Source organism: Ambystoma mexicanum, chromosome 4q (assembly GCF_040938575.1).
Source record: "Ambystoma mexicanum isolate Mex_15411 chromosome 4q, UKY_AmexF1_1, whole genome shotgun sequence".
Lineage (NCBI taxonomy): Eukaryota > Metazoa > Chordata > Amphibia > Caudata > Ambystomatidae > Ambystoma > Ambystoma mexicanum.
Genome location: NC_090928.1, coordinates 323,311,527 through 323,330,900, shown reverse-complemented (window position 1 = coordinate 323,330,900; position 19,374 = coordinate 323,311,527). Strand labels below are relative to the sequence as shown.

The 19,374-nt window shown below is 46.4% G+C and overlaps 1 protein-coding gene across 5 annotated transcripts in view; it reads right to left on the bottom strand.

Annotated features, from left to right (window-relative positions):
* BIRC6 (baculoviral IAP repeat containing 6) overlaps nucleotides 1–19,374 on the bottom strand; it is a 3,097,233-nt gene that overhangs the window by 2,587,441 nt on the left and 490,418 nt on the right. For all 5 annotated transcript variants that reach the window (XR_011268132.1, XM_069607902.1, XM_069607904.1 and 2 more), the window contains exon 17: nucleotides 16,102–16,229. Coding sequence is in view for 4 of the 5 variants with exons in the window: in XM_069607902.1 (XP_069464003.1) it covers nucleotides 16,102–16,229 (128 nt within the window). In the remaining variant the exon portion in view is untranslated. The remainder of the gene's footprint in view (nucleotides 1–16,101; nucleotides 16,230–19,374) is intronic.

Here is a 19,374-nt window from a genome sequence, read left to right as displayed (position 1 = left end):
CCCGAGCATTGAGATTCTGCAACCTAGGAAAGTTGCAGCAAGGCAGGGGGATGAGCCAAAATGAAGCAGGTCTTGAGGCTAGTTGGTCCCACCAGCCCAAGGGAAGAGGTTGTCCTGCACGCATCTTCCCGTTGAAACGAAAACCAAGTCAGTACAGCTGCAAGGATTCACTGGTGCTCCATGGTCCTGGAAGGTGCTGCTGGCGTCTCTGCTCGTCTTGAACGGATATGATGTTCCAGTGGTTGTCTACCTGTATATCCAAAAGCCTCGCCTTGTATGCGAAATCCCATTAATTCAAAGCCCTGCAGCGGTCAATCACACAAGGGGTGCAGGGGAGGGGGGGGGGCGTCCTCTAGGACAGCCACCCACCCAGTTGGAACTGGTTTCAAACAGGCATGCCTACAAACAAAAGGTCAGTGAAAGTTCGGGCTCCACCCTCACTTCGTGCCTATAAAGAAACATGGAGCCTGGGCAGGTTTAGGGGCTGAAGCCCGCCAAAGGCAAAACAAAGGACCTATACCTAGTTTAAAAGTACGAAACAACCACTTCAAGAAATGTTTCATGAGACGATCACTAAACAGAGGCACCGTATGTCCCCTCCAAGGGAATCTAGAAATCGCTGCCAAGTGTACCGATATGTATGATATTTTATTTGTATCGCGCACGTACACAAGTGTTTCAGAGAGCGACAAGGCAAGGGAGGGGAACAAGGGAGAACAAAACAACTATCTTCCTAGGCCCAGTGACATTGAGAACGTGCAAGTGCATGGGAGCCCAGCGCCCACTGTCTCTGGTGATTCCTTAGACTCCCCTTATCCACGTCAGGACCTCCTTTCCAATAAGTCTGGATTCTGGGGCAGGACCACCACTTATGCCAGTAATCGGCTTGGGACGCCAGACCCTTTTTCGCCAACTGCAACAGGTAGGTAAGAATTTGCTCAGGTGAAATGTTTAAAGGATCCACCCGCGGCTGGTCCTTAAACCACAAAAAATTTCAATTTACACGCATAGGAGACACTCGTGGACGGCGCCCTTGCCGCCTCCAAAATGCGCCGACACTCACTGGAAAGCCTTAGAAGGCCAAACTCTGAGAAGTCAGGAGCCAAGCCGTCAGGCTGAGAGATCCTCGATTGTGGTGCCAGACAACGCCCTTGTCCTGAGACAGAAGGTCCGGCATCCCTTCCAACCGAATCGGCTCTGCCACCGACAGATGAGGGCGATCCGAGAACCAAGGCTGCCTAGCTCAGAACGGAGCCACCAGAATCACACGGCATGGGTATCTCCGAATCCACTGTACGGTCTGTCGAATGAGCGGAAATGGAGGAAATGCATAAGCGAACCGGCCTGTCCACAGGAACGAGAACGCATCCCCTAGAGACTCGGGGTGAGCCCAGCTGCTGGCAAACTCCCTGCACTGGTTGTTCTCCCTCGTTGCGAAGAGATCCAACGGAGGATGACCCCATTTCTGGAAGATCATGGACACCTGTTGCTCCTTCAGCTGCCATTCGTGGAGCTGGCCTGCATCCCTGCTGAGCGCACTCCCGGCAGATGAAACGCCACAATGTCATGCAACAGAGTCCAATGCCAAAGTTCCTGTGCTTCCTTCGACAACACCCTGGAATGCGTCCCCCCCGTTTCCCGAGATAAAACATTATGGTGGTATTGTCTGTTAACACCCTCACCACGGACCCTCGTATGCGCTGCAGAAACAATTTTAGGGCCCAATGCACCGCTCCCAACTCGAGCACATTGATGTGGAACCGAGACTCCACCCAAGACCACATGCCTTGAACGTGTGAGCCACCAAGATGCGCGCCCCCCCCCCCTATCCTGTCTGAGAGGCATCCGCCACAATTGTAAATTGGAACTCCGGTTCCAGCAACGGCATGCCCCGAACCAGATTGTCGGAGCACTGCCACCAGCGAAGAGCTTCCACGAGACTGCAGTCGATCACCACCTTGTCCGAGCCGCGACTGAGCCCACCGGTCCGTGAGGAACTCTTGCACCAGCCTCATGAAGAGACTACAGTTGGGCACCAACGGAATGCATGACGCCATGGCCCCCAGCAGTGACATGTAGGCCCGGACCGACCCCCTCGTACCGATCTTCCACTCTGCCGCCCTTTGCCAGAGCTTCATTACCCTCTCGTCCGAGGACTTCACAATTCCCAGATGAGTCTGAAACTCTGCCCCGAGAAACACCAAGTCCTTGGAAGGCGACAGCAAGGACTTCTCCAAGTTTACGGCGAAGCCTAGCTGTTGCAACGGCTGCATGGCAGTGGCGAGACTTTCCTACGCCTCCCCTGGCGACGAACCTCCCACCAGCCAGTCGTCCAGGTACAGGTATACGTGATGACCCTCCAGTCGGAGCCAGGCCGCCAAACATTTTGAAAAACGTCCTGGGAGACTACTCTAAACCGAACGGGAGTACCCGAAACTGGTAATGATCTTTTCCTATGACAAACCGCAGAAACTTGCAGTGCCGTCGACGCATGGGAATATGGAAGTATGCATACTGTAAATCCAACGATGCCAGAAAATCATCCGGCTGCACTGTCCGAATAACTTCCTGAAGTGAGCATCTTGAACTTCAGGCGTTGCAGAGTCTAGAATGGGCAGACACTTGCTGTTTGGTTTCTCCACCCCAAAGTAGCGGGAATAAACCCCTTGGCCTTTTTCGGCCACCGGAAACAATTCTATAGCCCCTTTCCATAGCATAAGTACCACCTCCTGCCGCAGGATGTGAAGGTAAGGTTGCACAGCATACACTGGAGGAATAGAAACCGGGGAACACTTGAACTCCAGCGAGTTGCCCAGACGCACCGTGTCCAACACCCAATGGTCCAACGTAATCTTGCACCACTCGTCCACGTGCATTGCCACCCTGCCCCCCAGCAGATTGCCCTGAAGACAGTCATTGTTGTGGCTTAGCCTGTCTCCCTTTAGAGGAGGTTAAGGTCTGCTAACCTCTTTTCCTTGAGGCATGAAAGTCCTGACTCTTCTGCGCCGACCTCCTAAATCCCTGGGAGGAATAACCAGACCGACCGTAACCCCGGTCTCTGGTGGAAGTAAAGCAGGCATTTCCCAAAGCCCCTCGGAACAGACGAAAGGAGCGAATAGAGCACCCACTCTGCAAAGCTCCCAAAGATTTGGCAGTCTCAGAGTCCTCCTTCATTCCCTTGAGGGCCTCATCAATTTTCTCTCCAAACAACTTCTCCCCCTCACAGGGCATGTCCAGAACCTTATAATGCACCTCCGGGCGAAAGTCTGTGCACTTAAGCCAGGCTTGGCGACGCCGCACAATCCTGTTAATCTGCTTAAAGCCGGACTCCGCCAGGTCAACGGCAATATTAATAATGTGATTGGAAGCCTCCTCCCCTTCACGCACCAACAGCATGGCAGCCTTGTGGTGCTCCTCCGGCAGATGTTCCAAAAGAGGTGCTAGCCAATGCCACATCTCACGATCATAGCAAGCCATGATCGCTAAGGAATTGTCAGCTTTCACCGTCATCGCCCCAACAGTCAAAACCTTCCCGAAGGCATCCTGTCTCCTGGCGTCACTGTCCGGAGGGGGTAACACTTGTGCTGACTCCGGGCTTTACGGCTGGCCGCCACCACCACCACCACCGCCACCACCACCACCGACTCAGGCGTGGGCTGCGACACTAAGCACTTCGGGGTAGAGTCTGGGGCCTTAAACTTTTTCTCCATCCTCTGACCGCTGGGGTTGTCGCATCGTGCGTAGGCCCTCCTGCCACACATGGTCCAGGATAGGCACGGAGAATACAGTTTTCCGTCTCTTGCCCATGTGGTCGAACAAGAAGCACTCCTTCCGCTCTTCCTTAGGAGCCAAACCAAATTCCACTCACACCTAAGCCATCATTGCGTGGAATGCCCCAACATCATCGGGAGGGGATGGTTGCGCTGGACTACGAGGCCGTTCCACCTCTCCGTCCGAATCCTACGCCCGGTCCCTAGTCGGCGACAAAAAGCCAGTAGACATGGTCTCCCAAGGCACACTGACTCCAGCAGCTCACCCTCCTCATGGTAGGAACGTGGCCGATCTTCACTCACCGGCAGAGGCACCAGCAACCCAGCCACCGTCGACGAACGCGGAGGAACATCAGCAGCGTCCATGACAAGCCCTACCGGACCCACAGGCAGAGGAGGCAACCTTGAATCCAGCTGGCCCAAAAAGGATTGCAGCGTGGACAGAACCTGGAGCGACATCGCCTGCGGGTTCACCAGTGGATAACTAGCTGGACCAGCCCCCACAACGCCCGACGTCGAAGGTCCAACGCACTGCAGCCCCAAGGCCGACGGCCCAAACACCGGCTGCCGGTCGTCGTCCACCTCCAAGGATACCGAAAAAGCAGCCGACTCTTGATGTAGAATGGCGTCAGGCATAAGCGAGTCAAAGGCGGAAGACTACCACGCTCCACTCGTCGGCAGCAAGCCGTCCGTATCCATCCTCAACGACGAGAAAAGCATCAGGCCTTTATCAAACCCTGTTGTTGCCGGAGCCGATGACAACAGTCGACGACAGCACCGTAGCTGGCAGAGTAACCAACGACGACGGGACCCCCGCCGACGAAGACGTAGTTGGAACCGCCACCTGTGGTGTAGAATTCCCAGACGATCTGGCCTGCTTGGCCCCGCTGGACCGGTGCTTAGGGGACTCCCTGCTAGAAGACACCCTGTGATGGTCCCCTGAAGAGGAGTACTTCGACGACAAGTCTTTCTTGGCCTTCTCCTGCGACGCCGACTTCTCGGGCCTACCTCCAGAGCCTCGGGAATGGTCCAACAGACCATGCGTGGACGAAGAAGCACCCTTCGACAGTTGCTTACTCGAAGAGGATCTACCACCCTTCCCGACCTGCGACCCAGGAGCAGGACGAGACTACTTAGCCGGAGGCTCGGCCGACTCCGCCCGGTGAGGATTCGCCGCCTGAACAGGCCACTCAGAAGACAGGCTCCGGACCGATCCCACCTCCGAGGCGGGGTAGGTACCCTCATTCAACCAACAAACCAACTGCCGATTGCAGTCCTTACAAGTCTTTTGTGAAAATCCTCTACAGATCTCGCAAGAGTCGGCCGAGTGATGGGGTAAAGGCAGTAGAGGCAGTCCATATGCCTGTCCCCCTCATACACCTTCAGCCTGCAATTTGCACAGGGCCGGAACAGAGACCTCTTCGGAGCCCCAGAAGACATTGCAACACAATAGCACAAGCACGTGCAAAAATCAAAACACACACAAGGTGATCCCACACTTTGGAGACGCTTGAAATCTGAAGGGCAGGTGCGGGGCTATTTATACCCTACATCCTATTGGTGGGGACTAAAGCACCCAAAAAGGACGTTTATAGGACACTGAAGTGTTGAAGTTTTCCAAATTGACCGAGGTTCCCAGCCTGACAGGGAATATTCACAGCATGTGAATCCATGAAAGATCCAATGCTGGAGAATTAGAATTAATCTTCACCTTGGGCATCGCTCTGAGCAACCCTGCAGCCAGACCCATCGTTCTTGCCATTACAGAAAGGGGAAAGGCCATCTGCTAAATCAAGGTTGGTCCCCACCCAAAGTTCAGCACAATATCAAAAGCAACCCCAGATATTGTTCAGCCTCAATGGACAGTAGGCACGTCTGGTCGACTCACGGTGACTACAGAAAAACAAAATAAACGATTGATGGAATATTTAGAATTATTCTTAACCTCTGGCAACATCGGTCCGTCTTTCCCCTTTCTGAAAGGACCGACTAAATTGTTGGAGCTTAGCCAGGGGACAGTTGGTGTTCATGTCAGCCTTAATGGCTTGAAATGTGTCAACCTTTTTAGTGTACAAGTCCTCCCCGTAGAAGGGCATGTCCACCACCTTTGATTGTACTTACGGACGGAAATTCGTGCCTTGAGCCAACCTTGACTGTGTAGACCTGCACCATTCCCCATCTGCCTGAAATGAGTGTCAGTAATATCCACCACTGAAATTGCATGGCCTGACGCACCCTCCCCTTAGCGAAGGAGGGTCAACGCTTTGTAGCTGTCATCTGGCAGGAAATCCAATGAAGCGCCCATCCTACACCACAGCTCGTTTGTCATAGCAGGACAGGCTAGCCATAGCATAATATGCGTTAATGGTGGTAGAGATGATGCGTTTTCCAAAGGAGTGTAGTTGCTCATCTTACTTGTCGGTCGAGAAGCTAAAACACAACCACCAATGGGTGGGAGACGTTCCTCGCACTGTGGCCTGTGGCCAGTCGAAGAAACAGTCAAAAACACAAAGCAACAAATGGTCAAAGAATAGAGAGATTCTTTGAGGACGCCCAACACCAAACTGAACCTATTACAGTGGTGGAGCTGTCAATTGGCTGTGAGGCACTATGACCCACAACGATTCTAATAGAGCACTGAAGGAAGTTTTAAAATTTAATAGTAAGCTGCTTAGCTGTAAGAATTTCCCCTCAGGCTGGGAATCTACCCGCATGTGAATCTACTATTCAAGGGTGACCCAATTGAGTGATATGTATGTCCTAAATTATTTTTAATTAGCTTAAATATGTAATGTGTGCCTTATTATAGGGTCATAAATTATTATATAACTTACCTGTGTGGGTCTTTTACTTACCTGTTTGCTAAATGTCAGCTGTACTACACAACAGTGCCCCTTCTACCATAGTTCAGCATTGCTGCTTGGTCATAACTACTATGTGTGTCAAGATGGATTTTCTCAAGTCTGGCCTGGTTTCAGGAGGCCACCCTGGTTATAGAGACCAGGCAACATCTGAGATGTTAGACAAACCAATCACAAAGTGTGGATAACAACCAAGGTTTGGTTTTAGGATTGAGTGTGGTCAGGGTCCACAATGATTCCACACAGTGAAACACACAATGCCACTTACACAAATAAGCATCAAAATACTCTTATAAGCGCAAACAATTGAAAAAGTAAACATGCACATAGTATCACACAACTCAGTTATCAAACATATATACAATCACCTTAGGTTTATAGAAATGCATACAATAACATTGCACAATGAAGGGAAGTAGTAATGTAGTATGAAAACCAGTTCACAAGAATAAAGCCCTAACTTTATAAGTTCAAACCCCAAGTTGAATGGGGCCTTGATCCCAAATGTCAAAGCTTCTTATAGGAGAAGGCACATGTATAGGAATAGTTCTTGTGGTGGTGAAAAGTGTTCCAGAAGACTTAATATTACAGGTACAATTATATTCCAATCATTTTAGAACAGCTTTTAGAACAAAACATTTGAAAAGCGATGGAATGGAATAAACCAGAGTTTAGTATAGTGGGGACAGGGGTGGCCGGTTGTAGTGCGGGTACTCGCTCTTGGATTCCAGTACTGTCCAGGAGCTGTGTGCAACCCTTTGAAGAGTGCAGCAGACACTGATGCAGGCCAGATAGAGAAAAGTTGGTACAAGCTATAGTCAATAAACACTGGCAACAGCAGGCATCTCTCCAGTCGCGGATGACATTCCAGTATAGGCTCTCTTGATGCTGGTAAGCTGAAACGTGTCAGAAAGGCAACTTGTGGCACAAGCTGGCAACCAACCGAGTCCTGAACGAAAACACAGAACGGCAACACTTCCGTCAAGCTAGACCACTTGGGACCTGGTCGGTCCACTGGGGGGTCCAGGGACAATTCCAGGGGCTCAGGACGGCTGATAAAGATGCAGAGACTGGGTGGTCCCACCAATACAAGGGTTAAAGCAACGCAGCGGGCCTTCGCAGATCAGCAAGTTCAGCAGGGCTTCCCCTGGCCAAATGCAGGAAGGATCCCAAGGCTTCTTTAAGAGTCGCCAACAGATCTTCAGTCTGCTCTTCTACACAAAAGCTAATTGGCTCCAACGCTGACCTGAAGAAATGGCTGCTGGAAGAGTCCTCTTATCCCAAATCGTGGCTAAAAGCAAGTCCAAGCCCACCAATGGTAAGGATCTGAACCATTCAAACACCCAGTTCCATCAGGGACCACTGTGGGTTTCACTCATGCATGCACTCCAGAGAAACTGGCAATACAGATGTGGAATAGAACCACAAACCAACAGGAGTAACAGGGGATACCAGGCATATCTGGGTTCTGTGACCTGGCCTGGATAGAACCAAAATATTTATTTTAACATCAAAGGTCAGAGCACTGTTTTTATGTGGTGAGTTCAGATGCAGTCTACCGATCTACATGATAACACTAACTTAACGACTCAAACACCACCTGTAAGGTGACGTGTCTCAAAAAACTGTATGCTGAGATGAAACAAATTCAATCAAACCAGTGCAGTGGACACTTAATCATGATTAAACATATTTATTAACATATAAAAAAAAAGTCATTATAAAAGGCTGATCTCATAATTATAAAAACAGTCGCAAATGTGTATCAATACATTCATTAGACAATCCATCAAATTCATAATTGGACTAGTGCGATACATCATTTCCATCTAAAACCATCCCAAACCACACACCGACCATACTACATTCATACTCAAACACTTCATCAATTCACTCAATTATAACATAAAAAACAATTATGCTAAAATACAACAATACAGTTTGTCCATTATCAATATGAACCATGAATTTGTCATAGCTGGGCCACCGCTGATTGTGCGGTCTATCCCAGCTACAACTAGTGTCAATTAAAACTGTTTTCAGGTAACAGTACAATCCCAGACCCAATAGAACCAGCCAGTCCAACCCAATTCCTGGGTCCACAGAAAAATGTCATGCACTAGCCACAAAAACATAAGCTTTCCCATAGCATACGTGGGATTTCCTGACCGGAGAAGGCAGGAAGGCGGCCAAGAAACAATATAGCACAAGAAGCGAAAAATCTCTTGGCACGGCAACTTTAGGTCTCTAGCCACTTTTAGTACCCAGACACGGTAAACGTAATGTGCACACTAAAGGTGATGCGAAAATAGTAAAAATGTAACTGCTGCCACCAGCTTGTCTTTAGGCATATAAAAGTAACCAGAAATACACAGTGTAAAAGACCAGGTGGATAGAAAACGTATCCCCAATGTAATGTAAAATGCTGTGTGTACTGTACAAAAGTAAAACAGGTAAAATGACAAGTGAAACAGCTTCCCAGTACCGATGGTCTGAAGGACTGATCTGTTTCCCCATGACAAATGTGCAAAAGGCCAGGGAAGTGACACTGAAGGCTTCACTGGCTGTAAATATGTCAGGACAGGTTCAAAAAAACAAAAATCAAAAATTTGAGACACAGAATATGGACGGAAAGATGCCTAAAAGAGGAGCCTTGGTGGCTTTGCTCAACTGGGATTGTAAGAAACCATTTCCAAGTTGTATCCCAGATAGTGGCTTTGAAAAACTCTTAAGAGTGGGCTACCAATTACTTTTTATTCATATTACTATTGTCTGGCAATATAATACCATGTACTACTGACAGTAAGGTGAGCCCGTAGCATCCCAAGTGTGCACACTGCAGGTCTTCCAAGATGTGGAGAACTGCGTGCAATGGGAACATAAGTCAAAGTTCAGCAAGGCATGCGAGGTAGGAAGTTCTAACCTGCTAAAACAACATACCTAAGGTTTAACAGGCTGCAAGTCGGTTGACCATATTTTTTTTAACCAACTTTATTTTCATTTTTATCTTTTTTAAACGCAAGACAACAGTTAGCCTTCGGTTACAGCAATGTTACAACCATTAACATCTGTATAAACAAATTATTTAACCTACTTGAACTTTGGCATTGAGACTCCATGTCTTCTGCTGTCTTTATCCGATATGAATGTTTCTTAGAGTCCTGGGTTTAAAGAATTGAGTCTCCCTCTCCCCCACATAGTCCTGAAGTGGATCCCATATGGCTAAGAATTTCAGGTAGGTCCCTGACTTTGTGGCGCAAATTTTCTCCATCGCCATAACTCCCCACACTTTCATCCACCACCATGGGGCTGTAGGGCCTTCCACTGACTTCCATCGTTGGGCCACTGTCATCCTTGCTGCAGTCAGTAGGTGGGTGATGAGGGCCGCTCTGTTCCCTGAAGCTGCGTATATCCCTTCTGACACTGCCCCCAACAGAATGACCTTAGGGGATTGTGGTAGGTCTGCACCTGTTATGTCTCTGATTGGACTCAGTATTTCTTTCCAATACACTTTTATCCTTGGGCACGACCACCACATATGGAACAGGTCACCTCTTTCTCCACACTGGCGCCAACAATCTGAAGGATACGTGGGGTTCATTTTATGTATTCTACATGGGGGCAGATACCAACGATAGCATAACTTATATGCTGATTCTTTGATTGCCGTGGATTTGGATAGTTTGTGCGCCCTCCCCCAGATTTGGCTCCATTCTTCCTGTGTAATCTCCTCCCCTATGTCCCGCTCCCAGTCCTTCATATATTGGGGGGTTTCATCTGCTTGCGATTTATCGAGTAACTTGTACAGTCTAGTGATCCCTTTTTCCTGTGTCCCCTCCCGTATTGTGACTTCTAGACCTACTGGGGGGCGTAATCCAGCCCGCTTTACCTCTGGGTGTGAGATCCAGTGACGCACTTGTATATATTTAAATCTGTGATGCTCGGTGATGCCAAATCTTTGTTTTCATAGTTCAAAGGAAAGTGGGGCATCATCCTGGTACAAGTCTCGTAAGGACACCGTCTGCTCCCTGCCAGTCGTCCCAGAACTTTTGTTGGAGCCCAGGCGAAAAATCTGGATTATGTACCATAGGGGACATTGGACCCAGGCCTAGTTTGATCCCCCTGCCCTGGAGCGCCGTATCCCAGGTGTGAAGTGTCGTTTTTTGTCGCTTCCAATAGGATACCTCCTCTCTCTCGTGCTTTTGGCTTAAGGAATGGTAGCATACATAGTGGGGTGTCAGTCGCGGACTGTTCCATTTCCCCTCCCACCCTGGGAGGGAGTCCCTACCTGCCCATTTCAATGCTGGCGCCAATTGGGCCGCTAAGACATATCTCCCTATTTCCGGCACTCCTAGCCCCCGCAGAAGTGTTGGGCGTATCATGATCTTTTACCTTTTTTCCTCCTGATTCACCAACCTTCTCCAGCGAGTTCCCATCCAATACATTGTCGATTTAACTCTCTGCATGTGTCCCTGAAAGTCCAAGTGTCTGCCAGAGCATGGTGTCCCAAATGTACTGTGAGTTGTCCCAAGCGTATCAGCATCCTGAGTTCCATGTGCACTTCACTGGCTGGTCACAGCCTTTTGCATTTTGGAAAGCTGCATGCTACTTCAGCAATTTTGTGAGCAGGGACCACAGGCTTGTTAACTGTAGGTGCACATTTAACGGCGATTTGGTTTTAGAGGCCCAGTAGTTATTTCTCTACTGAAATATGCAAAAACTAGTTTTAGCAGTTAGGTAAGATTTTCATATTTATGATAAATCTTCCTGACCTGTGTCAATCTCAGAACTTTATGCTTGGACTTGGTAATGATATTTCCTTGTCCTTCGGTGAGTGGAAATCTTTCCCCTCTCACCTAGTCTTTCACTCTTTATGGGTGACCTCATGCCTCTCCATAGTGTTTGGGTGATGTTAGTTTCCCAAAAACGTTTGGCCTTAGGCCAGGTTGCCCTTTTTGGCTCCCCTGTTAATTTCTTTTTCATGTACTTGGGTGAACTACTGTTCCCAAGTAGTAAATAGGGATTTTCATCTCTTTTACAATTTGTATAAGTGAGCCAGCACCCCCCACCTTATGTGGAGTGCTGGGGGGTGGCGGTGAGGGGGGGGGGATACAATGTATCCCCTTTCTTACTAACCTGGTAACATTTTTGTTACAATTGCAAGTTTACTTGAATGGCTGATGCCAGTGTTTTTACCTTTATGGCGTTTAGTCATTACTCGTAGGCTGTTAAATCAATCAGCCTCGGTAAGAAGAGCCACCATTTGCTAAAATGGTTGGCTCCTTTTTTCGTTATTTGTTTGCATGTAGTTGGAGGTCTTTCCCTACGATTCTAGGCAGGAACGACCTTGGTGGTCTTCCGAAGTCCGAATCCGTCCCAAACTTGGGTGGCCCCTCAGGACCGAGAGAGTGAAGTGAAAGCGAACGGTGATATTCGTTCTTCCTCCGACTGCTGTAAAAATACAGCAAATTCACACAAAATGCATGAAGAATTTGTTGCAGTAAGCCTCCTCCGACGCCTGCTGCTGCAAGTTAACATCCAGTGTCCAGTTCTTTTATCACCAGACCAGGAATCCAGGGACCAGGTCTGCTGCTGCATCCTGAAGGCATCCTCTCTGAAGCCCTTTTCTCCTAAGGTATTGTGTGGGCTTGGGTATTACTGACCTTACGCCTGGTGTGCATCCTATGAGGCTGAGTGGGTGATGTGTGGTTGGCAGTTGGCCCATATCACTTGCCCAGGCCTATTGCTGGAACACATAGCGAGGCGTCTCAGAAGTCCCTGAACACTTCAACGAACTCTGAACTTTAATACTTGTTTACGAAGATCTCCTATGGAACTTTGACTTTCCTGCAACAGAAACCCATCTCAGCCTGCCACAGCTGGCACCTAGACCACTAGGGTCCCTCTTTTGCCTCAGAGTACTCATGCAATAGACTAGGGAAGGAATGGATAAGAAAAGGATTCGGTCTTCAAAAGTATAACAAGTGTAAAAGTACTTAATTGCTGAAAGAATTAGTGCAGTAAGTATCTCTGTGAAAGAAGAAGTGACAAAGTGTCCTTAAGTTATATTTGCCTTTGAGTTGGTGCGCCCTCTAAAACATATACAAGTTGCTTTACTTAATTTGAATGGTGTTTGCCCCCCTTCTAAAAAGTAATAAGTGTTGGTACTGTTTAATCATTGGCTAGCTGAATTAGTGTAAGTTAACCAATAGAATTAAAATCCCTTGAAAAACTGTTTTCTTAAAGTGTACCGTAGGGTGTTACTTTCTCTGACCTGCTTTATATAGATCGAAAACAGTCCACGAGTTAATACTTGCCTTTGAGTTGCTTGAAGTCCCACTTAAAAATATATGCTTCCTTACTTACCTTGAACAGCTGCTGCTCTTCTAAACATTTAACACTGGGTCGCGCCTCCCCTGAATCGGCTTAGAGCATTTCCAAAATAGTCATAAGGTCCATTAGTTACCTTGAAATATCTTGGGTTTTTCTTAAAGTAACTGGGTTTTACTTTCTTGAATTGCTGGCTGCATTCAGAAATAGTTACTGCGTGTTTTATTTGGCATTGAGTAACTTAAGGCCTCAAGAACATAGGAGCTGTTGACTCTGAAATGAGTTCTAAAAAGTAATGTTGCAAGAAGTATACTTTTAACAGTTGGTTTATTAAGCGATTTCTTAACTGTCGCTGCATGACTGACAGGGTCTACTATCCTTGAATTACTGACTATTCTAAAAGTTGGTTTTACCCCAAGAATAGCGGGTTGCATTCTGAATGTGCAATAGGTTTGACTCACCTTGAACTGCTAATTGCCATTTTTAATAAGGTCATACTTTGGGTTGTATCCCTTAAGCATCGAGTTGGTTTTTATAATTGTGTTTATATATGTTACAGTATTTATTTCCCCTCAAGATTTATCTGGACCTACTTCTATTTAAATAAACAATTTATTTTTACAGTACATAGAGTGTGTTTCTTTGGACCATATCGAACAAGTTACTTAGCTGTGACTATTGTTCTCCAGCATGGCTCTGGGATGGATTCACATGCTCATGATTATTCCCTGTCATCAGGCAGGGAATCCTGGGTAAAAGAAAAAACAGTTTCATTTTCACGTACAAACTGCATTTCTCCTCTAAACCAATCACTGAGCTCTGGGTCATACTGCCCCCAGCCAATGGCTGCCCCACCACCGTATTGCTCGACGGAACTCCTTGTCCAGAGCAATCTTGTCGGCGAAGCTTCCGGACACCTGGATCCACTGAGCATCCAGGAATTGGGCAGCGACTTGATGGTCCGCACCGGGGCGGTCTTCAGTTCCAACAGCCGTTGCACCTTGGCCACACCAAGTTCCTCCTCTGGCAGCCATCTTCAGATTTGGTAAGCATGTAAAGTGGCAGTATGGCCAAGAAGAGCCGCAGAGGGGATGGCAGGAGGGTTCACATGTGAATCCATGACAGACTAATGGTTACAGGCAATTAAGTTATTCCTTCTCCAGCATGGGGTCTGGCATAGATTAACATGCTCATGAAAAAAGAATACATAGCAGTACAACATTCCACAACCACGGGAGGTGGCAAGGCTCAAAAGAAGCAATTACTCTTACCTCCGGAACCGGCTCACCTTCAAGCGAACAGGTTGCGTAGCAATGATTGGCCAATCCTTGACTCCTCTCTGGAACCCCCATCAACACAGTAGAATCTTGTCAAGGTGTGCATGGACCTCCACGTAGCACCCCTGCAGATGCCCAGCAGGTGCACACCAGACAGGAACACAGTCGTTGCCGCGATCGCTCTGGTGGAATGGGCTCTCGGGCAGCGGTCGGTTTGCCAAGCAGTGACCGATTTGTTTTAATTAAAGGGTTTGAGTGACAATATTTGACTAAAGGTTTTACTTGCTTAATGTGCATTTTAAAGGCCTCAAACTGATTTATTTTTATACCTTATCACTGGAATTTTTGTTATTGTTCTGTGTTGACTCCTATTAGTCCTAAACCACTCACACCCTTCCTGAGACCAAGACTTGCCACTCTGCTACTTTAGCTTGATATGGTTTGGCTAACTTCGGTCTTCTCTGTTCATCATAGGGTAGCCTCCCAAAATCCTCCCAGCAGGGCTGATTTTGGAAATCTCGCCTAACAGGTGCAGAGGAGGGAGTGGTGGTATGAAGGAGAGAGCCAGTGGGATATAAAAGAAAGCAGTGGCATCAAAGGGTGGAGTCAATACCTGGGAGTGACAGGAGGGAAGGGAGTAGAGGCGAGTGGAGTTGTAGCAGGAGATAAGGGAGAGGGAAAGGAAAACATGGATGTGATAGAAAGGGGGCAGAGAACCTGTACCGCACAAACCCATACACCCATTAGAACAACGACTGGAGAGTAATGGCGGTTTGAAGACGCGTTTAAAGGATATATATATATGGGTTTCTGCCTCGGGTACTTCACTTCCAGCTCAATATCTAAGACAGTAGGGGTAACTAATTAGTATAGACTAACTAGGAGCTAGGGACATCTGGGTAAGGAAGAGGTTTCTTAACTAGACAAGAGGAAGAGGGACGGCCAAAGGACCCATTAAAATCGTAAACCTTTTCAAGCGTGGATTCTCTGAGCCATCCGTGACACTTACTGTAAAAATAGTATTCTGGGCTCTAGATTGCATTTGAAAGTGTAATGATTAACAGTGTGGCGAGAACACCTTGCTGGAAAAATCGAGCACACAAGTGTTCGCATTAGAGTCCAATCCAGCTTTGCAGATAATCACATTATCTGCAAACTGTCAGACAACCGCATCTGCAAACAAACATTTGATTAAAGAACATCTTTACTTCGAAAGATAATCATTAGCTTGTTATGGTACTGAAGCCTAGGTTGTCTGTGGAGGACCATAGCACCAAATATCCAATCATTACCAGGGAGGTTTTGTGAAAACGTTGCCTGAGAAAAAGTCAGTAGGTAGGAGATTTTTCCCCCCCATGCGCCCATAAAAGCCTTCCCCCACATATTCTAAGACTTGTATTAATTACTATTATACACCCCAGTCCTACACTATTTGGGGAAAGTGCTTGATTTTCTTTGGAGTGCAAATGTGGAGAAATGTCGCCCCGTGGTGATCTTTTCCCCGGCGACTATCACTGGATACCCAGGAAAGAAGCACAAACGGAAAATGCTGTTATAGTTGAGGCTCTGCAGAATTAAAGGTTAGGTGCATAGGATTTCACATTTTCTCAATAGACTTGATATTTAACGATTGATATCAAATACTAATCTGCAATTACAACAAGCTTATGTGAGGTATAGGCAGTTTAAAGTTTGACAACATTTAAGGTAAGGTTGCGTCATTTTTCTCCAGGGCCAGAAACATAACTTCGCCAACTTACTCAATTATAGACTTATATTGTCACGGTTATATAATTGAAACATGTCTCTTCAAGCAAATTTGCACTCACTTACCTACCATAATAACATTACCGTAAAACTCACCTTTCCTTTGAAGTAGAGGTTTTCTTGAATCTTCGAATAGTAACCGAGACTTCCTGAAGCAAGTCACAGCCTCGCAGATTCTCAGGCTTTCGTGAATTGGTAGTTTCCATTTTGTTGCCAGATTTCTCCTTTAAACAATGTTAAATTTAGATTTGTTCAAGGACAATCAGTTCAACAGTTACTGCAGCATAAAGCAGAAAAAGAGGCGCACTAATGATAGAATATAAAAAATACATGTTTGATCTGTTCATTAATAGATTAGAGGCAGCTAAAACACCCCACAGAGTCGAGCAACCACCAAAGCCATCATCCTCAACTGCTTTTATTCGACTCCAGGCTTATAAGCTATTTTAATTAAACAATTGATTCATGGTGTGTAAATTATTTTTTTTTTTTTTTTAAATTGTATTTGGTTACTAAAAACCTTTTACAAAAAGAAACTTCTATTACAGTTAGCAATCGAATAATACAACTTTAAAAAGAGAAAAGGAAGGTGAACTAATTTTTACTTTTAAACTTCCTTGTCTAGTCACCAGGCATAGCTCTCCAGTGCTATGAATATGGAACCAAATAAAATAAGCACTTAATGGCTTATGTTTGCACAAAAAACACTGAAAGGATTATATAAAATAAAAATAAAATAAAAACAGAACATGATTATGAAGGATCTATTAACAAAACCAATACAATGTAACAGTCCTGACCAAGATTTTCCTAAAAGATTTGACGCCTTTTTGGTCATCGAAATGTCAAATTTCTCAAGAACGTTCACCACTGCTGTTAGGGAGCTGGTATGACCAGAAATGAGTCTGCCCCAGAACATGTCTGGCATGTGGGACTCCTCACAGACTCCAAATCTTGAAAAGAATACGAGACTCGCCAGACATGTGCCTTCACAGACCATCAATAGGTGTTTCAGCGAGCGATTGGAGGGTGTTTTACAGATGTCACAAGGCAGTTGCCTCTTCCCCTTTTCCTCTAACTGAAAGAATCTCTCCTGTGTGAGCTATATTGAGCCTTATTCTGAGAAAGTTCATTCTGATCCTCTTGTCTGGAAATTTCAGAAGGTATTGAGCCAGGACTCCGTTTTTTTCTGCTTTTAGGAAGCAGTTTTCTGGGATCTGAGATCGCAGCTTGTCAATTGCCATTATCTAATCTGTTTCTTCCAGGTGTTTTTTTGCTTTTACAGGGTTGGATATGAGCGTCTAGGTCGGTACCTGCTTTTTTGCAGATTTTCCATAGATCTTTAATATATTTGAAAGTATTTTTGATTTTTTTTGCTTCCAAATGGGCTTTGAGATCGTAAAACAGGGTATCCTTCTGGGCTGTGTTTATGAGTCTAAAGAAGGAGATCAATTTCCATTCAACTTGCACTTTAAGTGACCGTAAACCCAGTTTGAATCTGAGGGCAGACATTGAAAGGCTAGATGGCAGGCATAATACTCTTCCAGACCAGCCCCTCTAGCCTTTGCCAGTCTGTATTCCAGAGACATGTTTTTGCTTCTAGCCCATACAGAATCACTGGAACCACTTCGGCCATGTAGAATTTGACTAGTGGCATGACTGAAAACAAGATCTGTGGAACGAGATGGGAGATTTTTATTGCACATCCTGTTCTACCTTCCCCTGTGATGGAGCTGCATAGACCTTGTAACGCAGATATATTAGATCTTCTACTGTTGGAATGCTCTGTCCCCCGAGCTTCCAATCCAAGTAGTTTATTTTCTTGAGGGGATGTTTGAAAACTAGAATCCTTGATTTCTTTGGGTTTATAGCTAGGTAAGTCCTTGTGCAGTTCTACCAGCATAGATCAAAGTCCTTCCGGGATACTCCATTTCTTCAGTTTGATCCATAAGCGTGTTCTATTAACATGGTCGAATGCCTTCGCGAAATCTACCCAGGCTCCGTATAGCTGTTCTCCTTTGAACCAATGTTTCACTTAGGATATTTAGTGTTAGGCCATTTACTGCTGTCGAGTGTCCGCTTCGGAAGCCTGTTTGGTATTTTTAGAGGATTTCTTTTTCTTTTGCCCACCTCTGTAACTCCTCCAATAAGATCTTCATAAATAGTTTGCTCTCGATATCTAGTATGGCGATCGGCCGATAGTTTGTGGGTAGTTGTCAATCGCCCCCCTTAAAGAGTGGAATGATGATCGCTGACTTCCTTGATGCAGGGAAGTGTTGACTTACCAGGATCTCACTAAACAGCCAAGATAGTATTTTGGCCCAAAGTAAAGGCTGTTTTTTTAATACTTGGTAAGTTAGACCATTCGGCCCTGCCGCTTTGTAATTGGAAGATTTGGTGATTAAATCTGCTATAGACTGCACCCCTAGCAGGAGACACCAACAGGCAGATGAATCTAGAGCATATTCGGTATCCCCCGGTATTCTTGAAACTCGTTGACAGATACTCTATCCAGCTCTTTTCAGGAACCAAATTACATAGTGCAGTATCTGGGTTGCCTTCCAGGCGGCACATCACTGACCAGAATTCCCCAGTGTCATCATTTCCTGCTAGTTTCAACATGTACTCTCCATCCTGCTGGAGTCGCCACATCCTCCTAGCTATAGACCACTACTTGTACCTTTGTGATGCTCTTTTGGACTCCTTTTCATAGGCTTCTCTGGCGAGGCCTGCTTTTTTCAACTGCCTCAATTTCTGATTGAGTCGTTTTTTTTCTTGTCTGGTCGCCTCATCATACGTATGCCGATGCACTGGTTTGCTTCGATTACTACCCCATTACTCGGAGGACTTATCTGCCAAAAGTATGTCATGAATTGGTCAGGTTTGCATGAGCCCTGTTTGATATTATCTGGGATCTCTAGCAGTCTTTTATTTAGGGTGTCCCATTCTTTTTTGTATTTACACAGGCGCAGCCTGACATTCCTCAGTGAGTAAGAATCACCCCGTTTGGCTCGTTGATCCAAAGTGATGTCTGAGAAGAGTAGTTCTAGTCTAGCGTGATCACTTCCGCCCCCTTGCTCTATCTTCAGTGTGATATCTAATATAAAGCAATCTGCTGACATGAATATATGGTCTATTGTTGAGGCTGAGCTCCCTCGATACCAGGTAGGGGCTGCTGGGTTTTCTCCTGGCTGGCTTCCATTTGCCATTTTTAGGCCCCAACCTGCCAGGAATTCTACCCATGATTTTCCAGTGACCGAGATTTTTCTAGACCCTTACTTGCCCAGGTTTTTTTCCAGCGCCACACATTGGGAATTAAAGTCCCCTGCTAGTATTACTATTCCGAAAAAGCTAGATTTTCATTTCTTT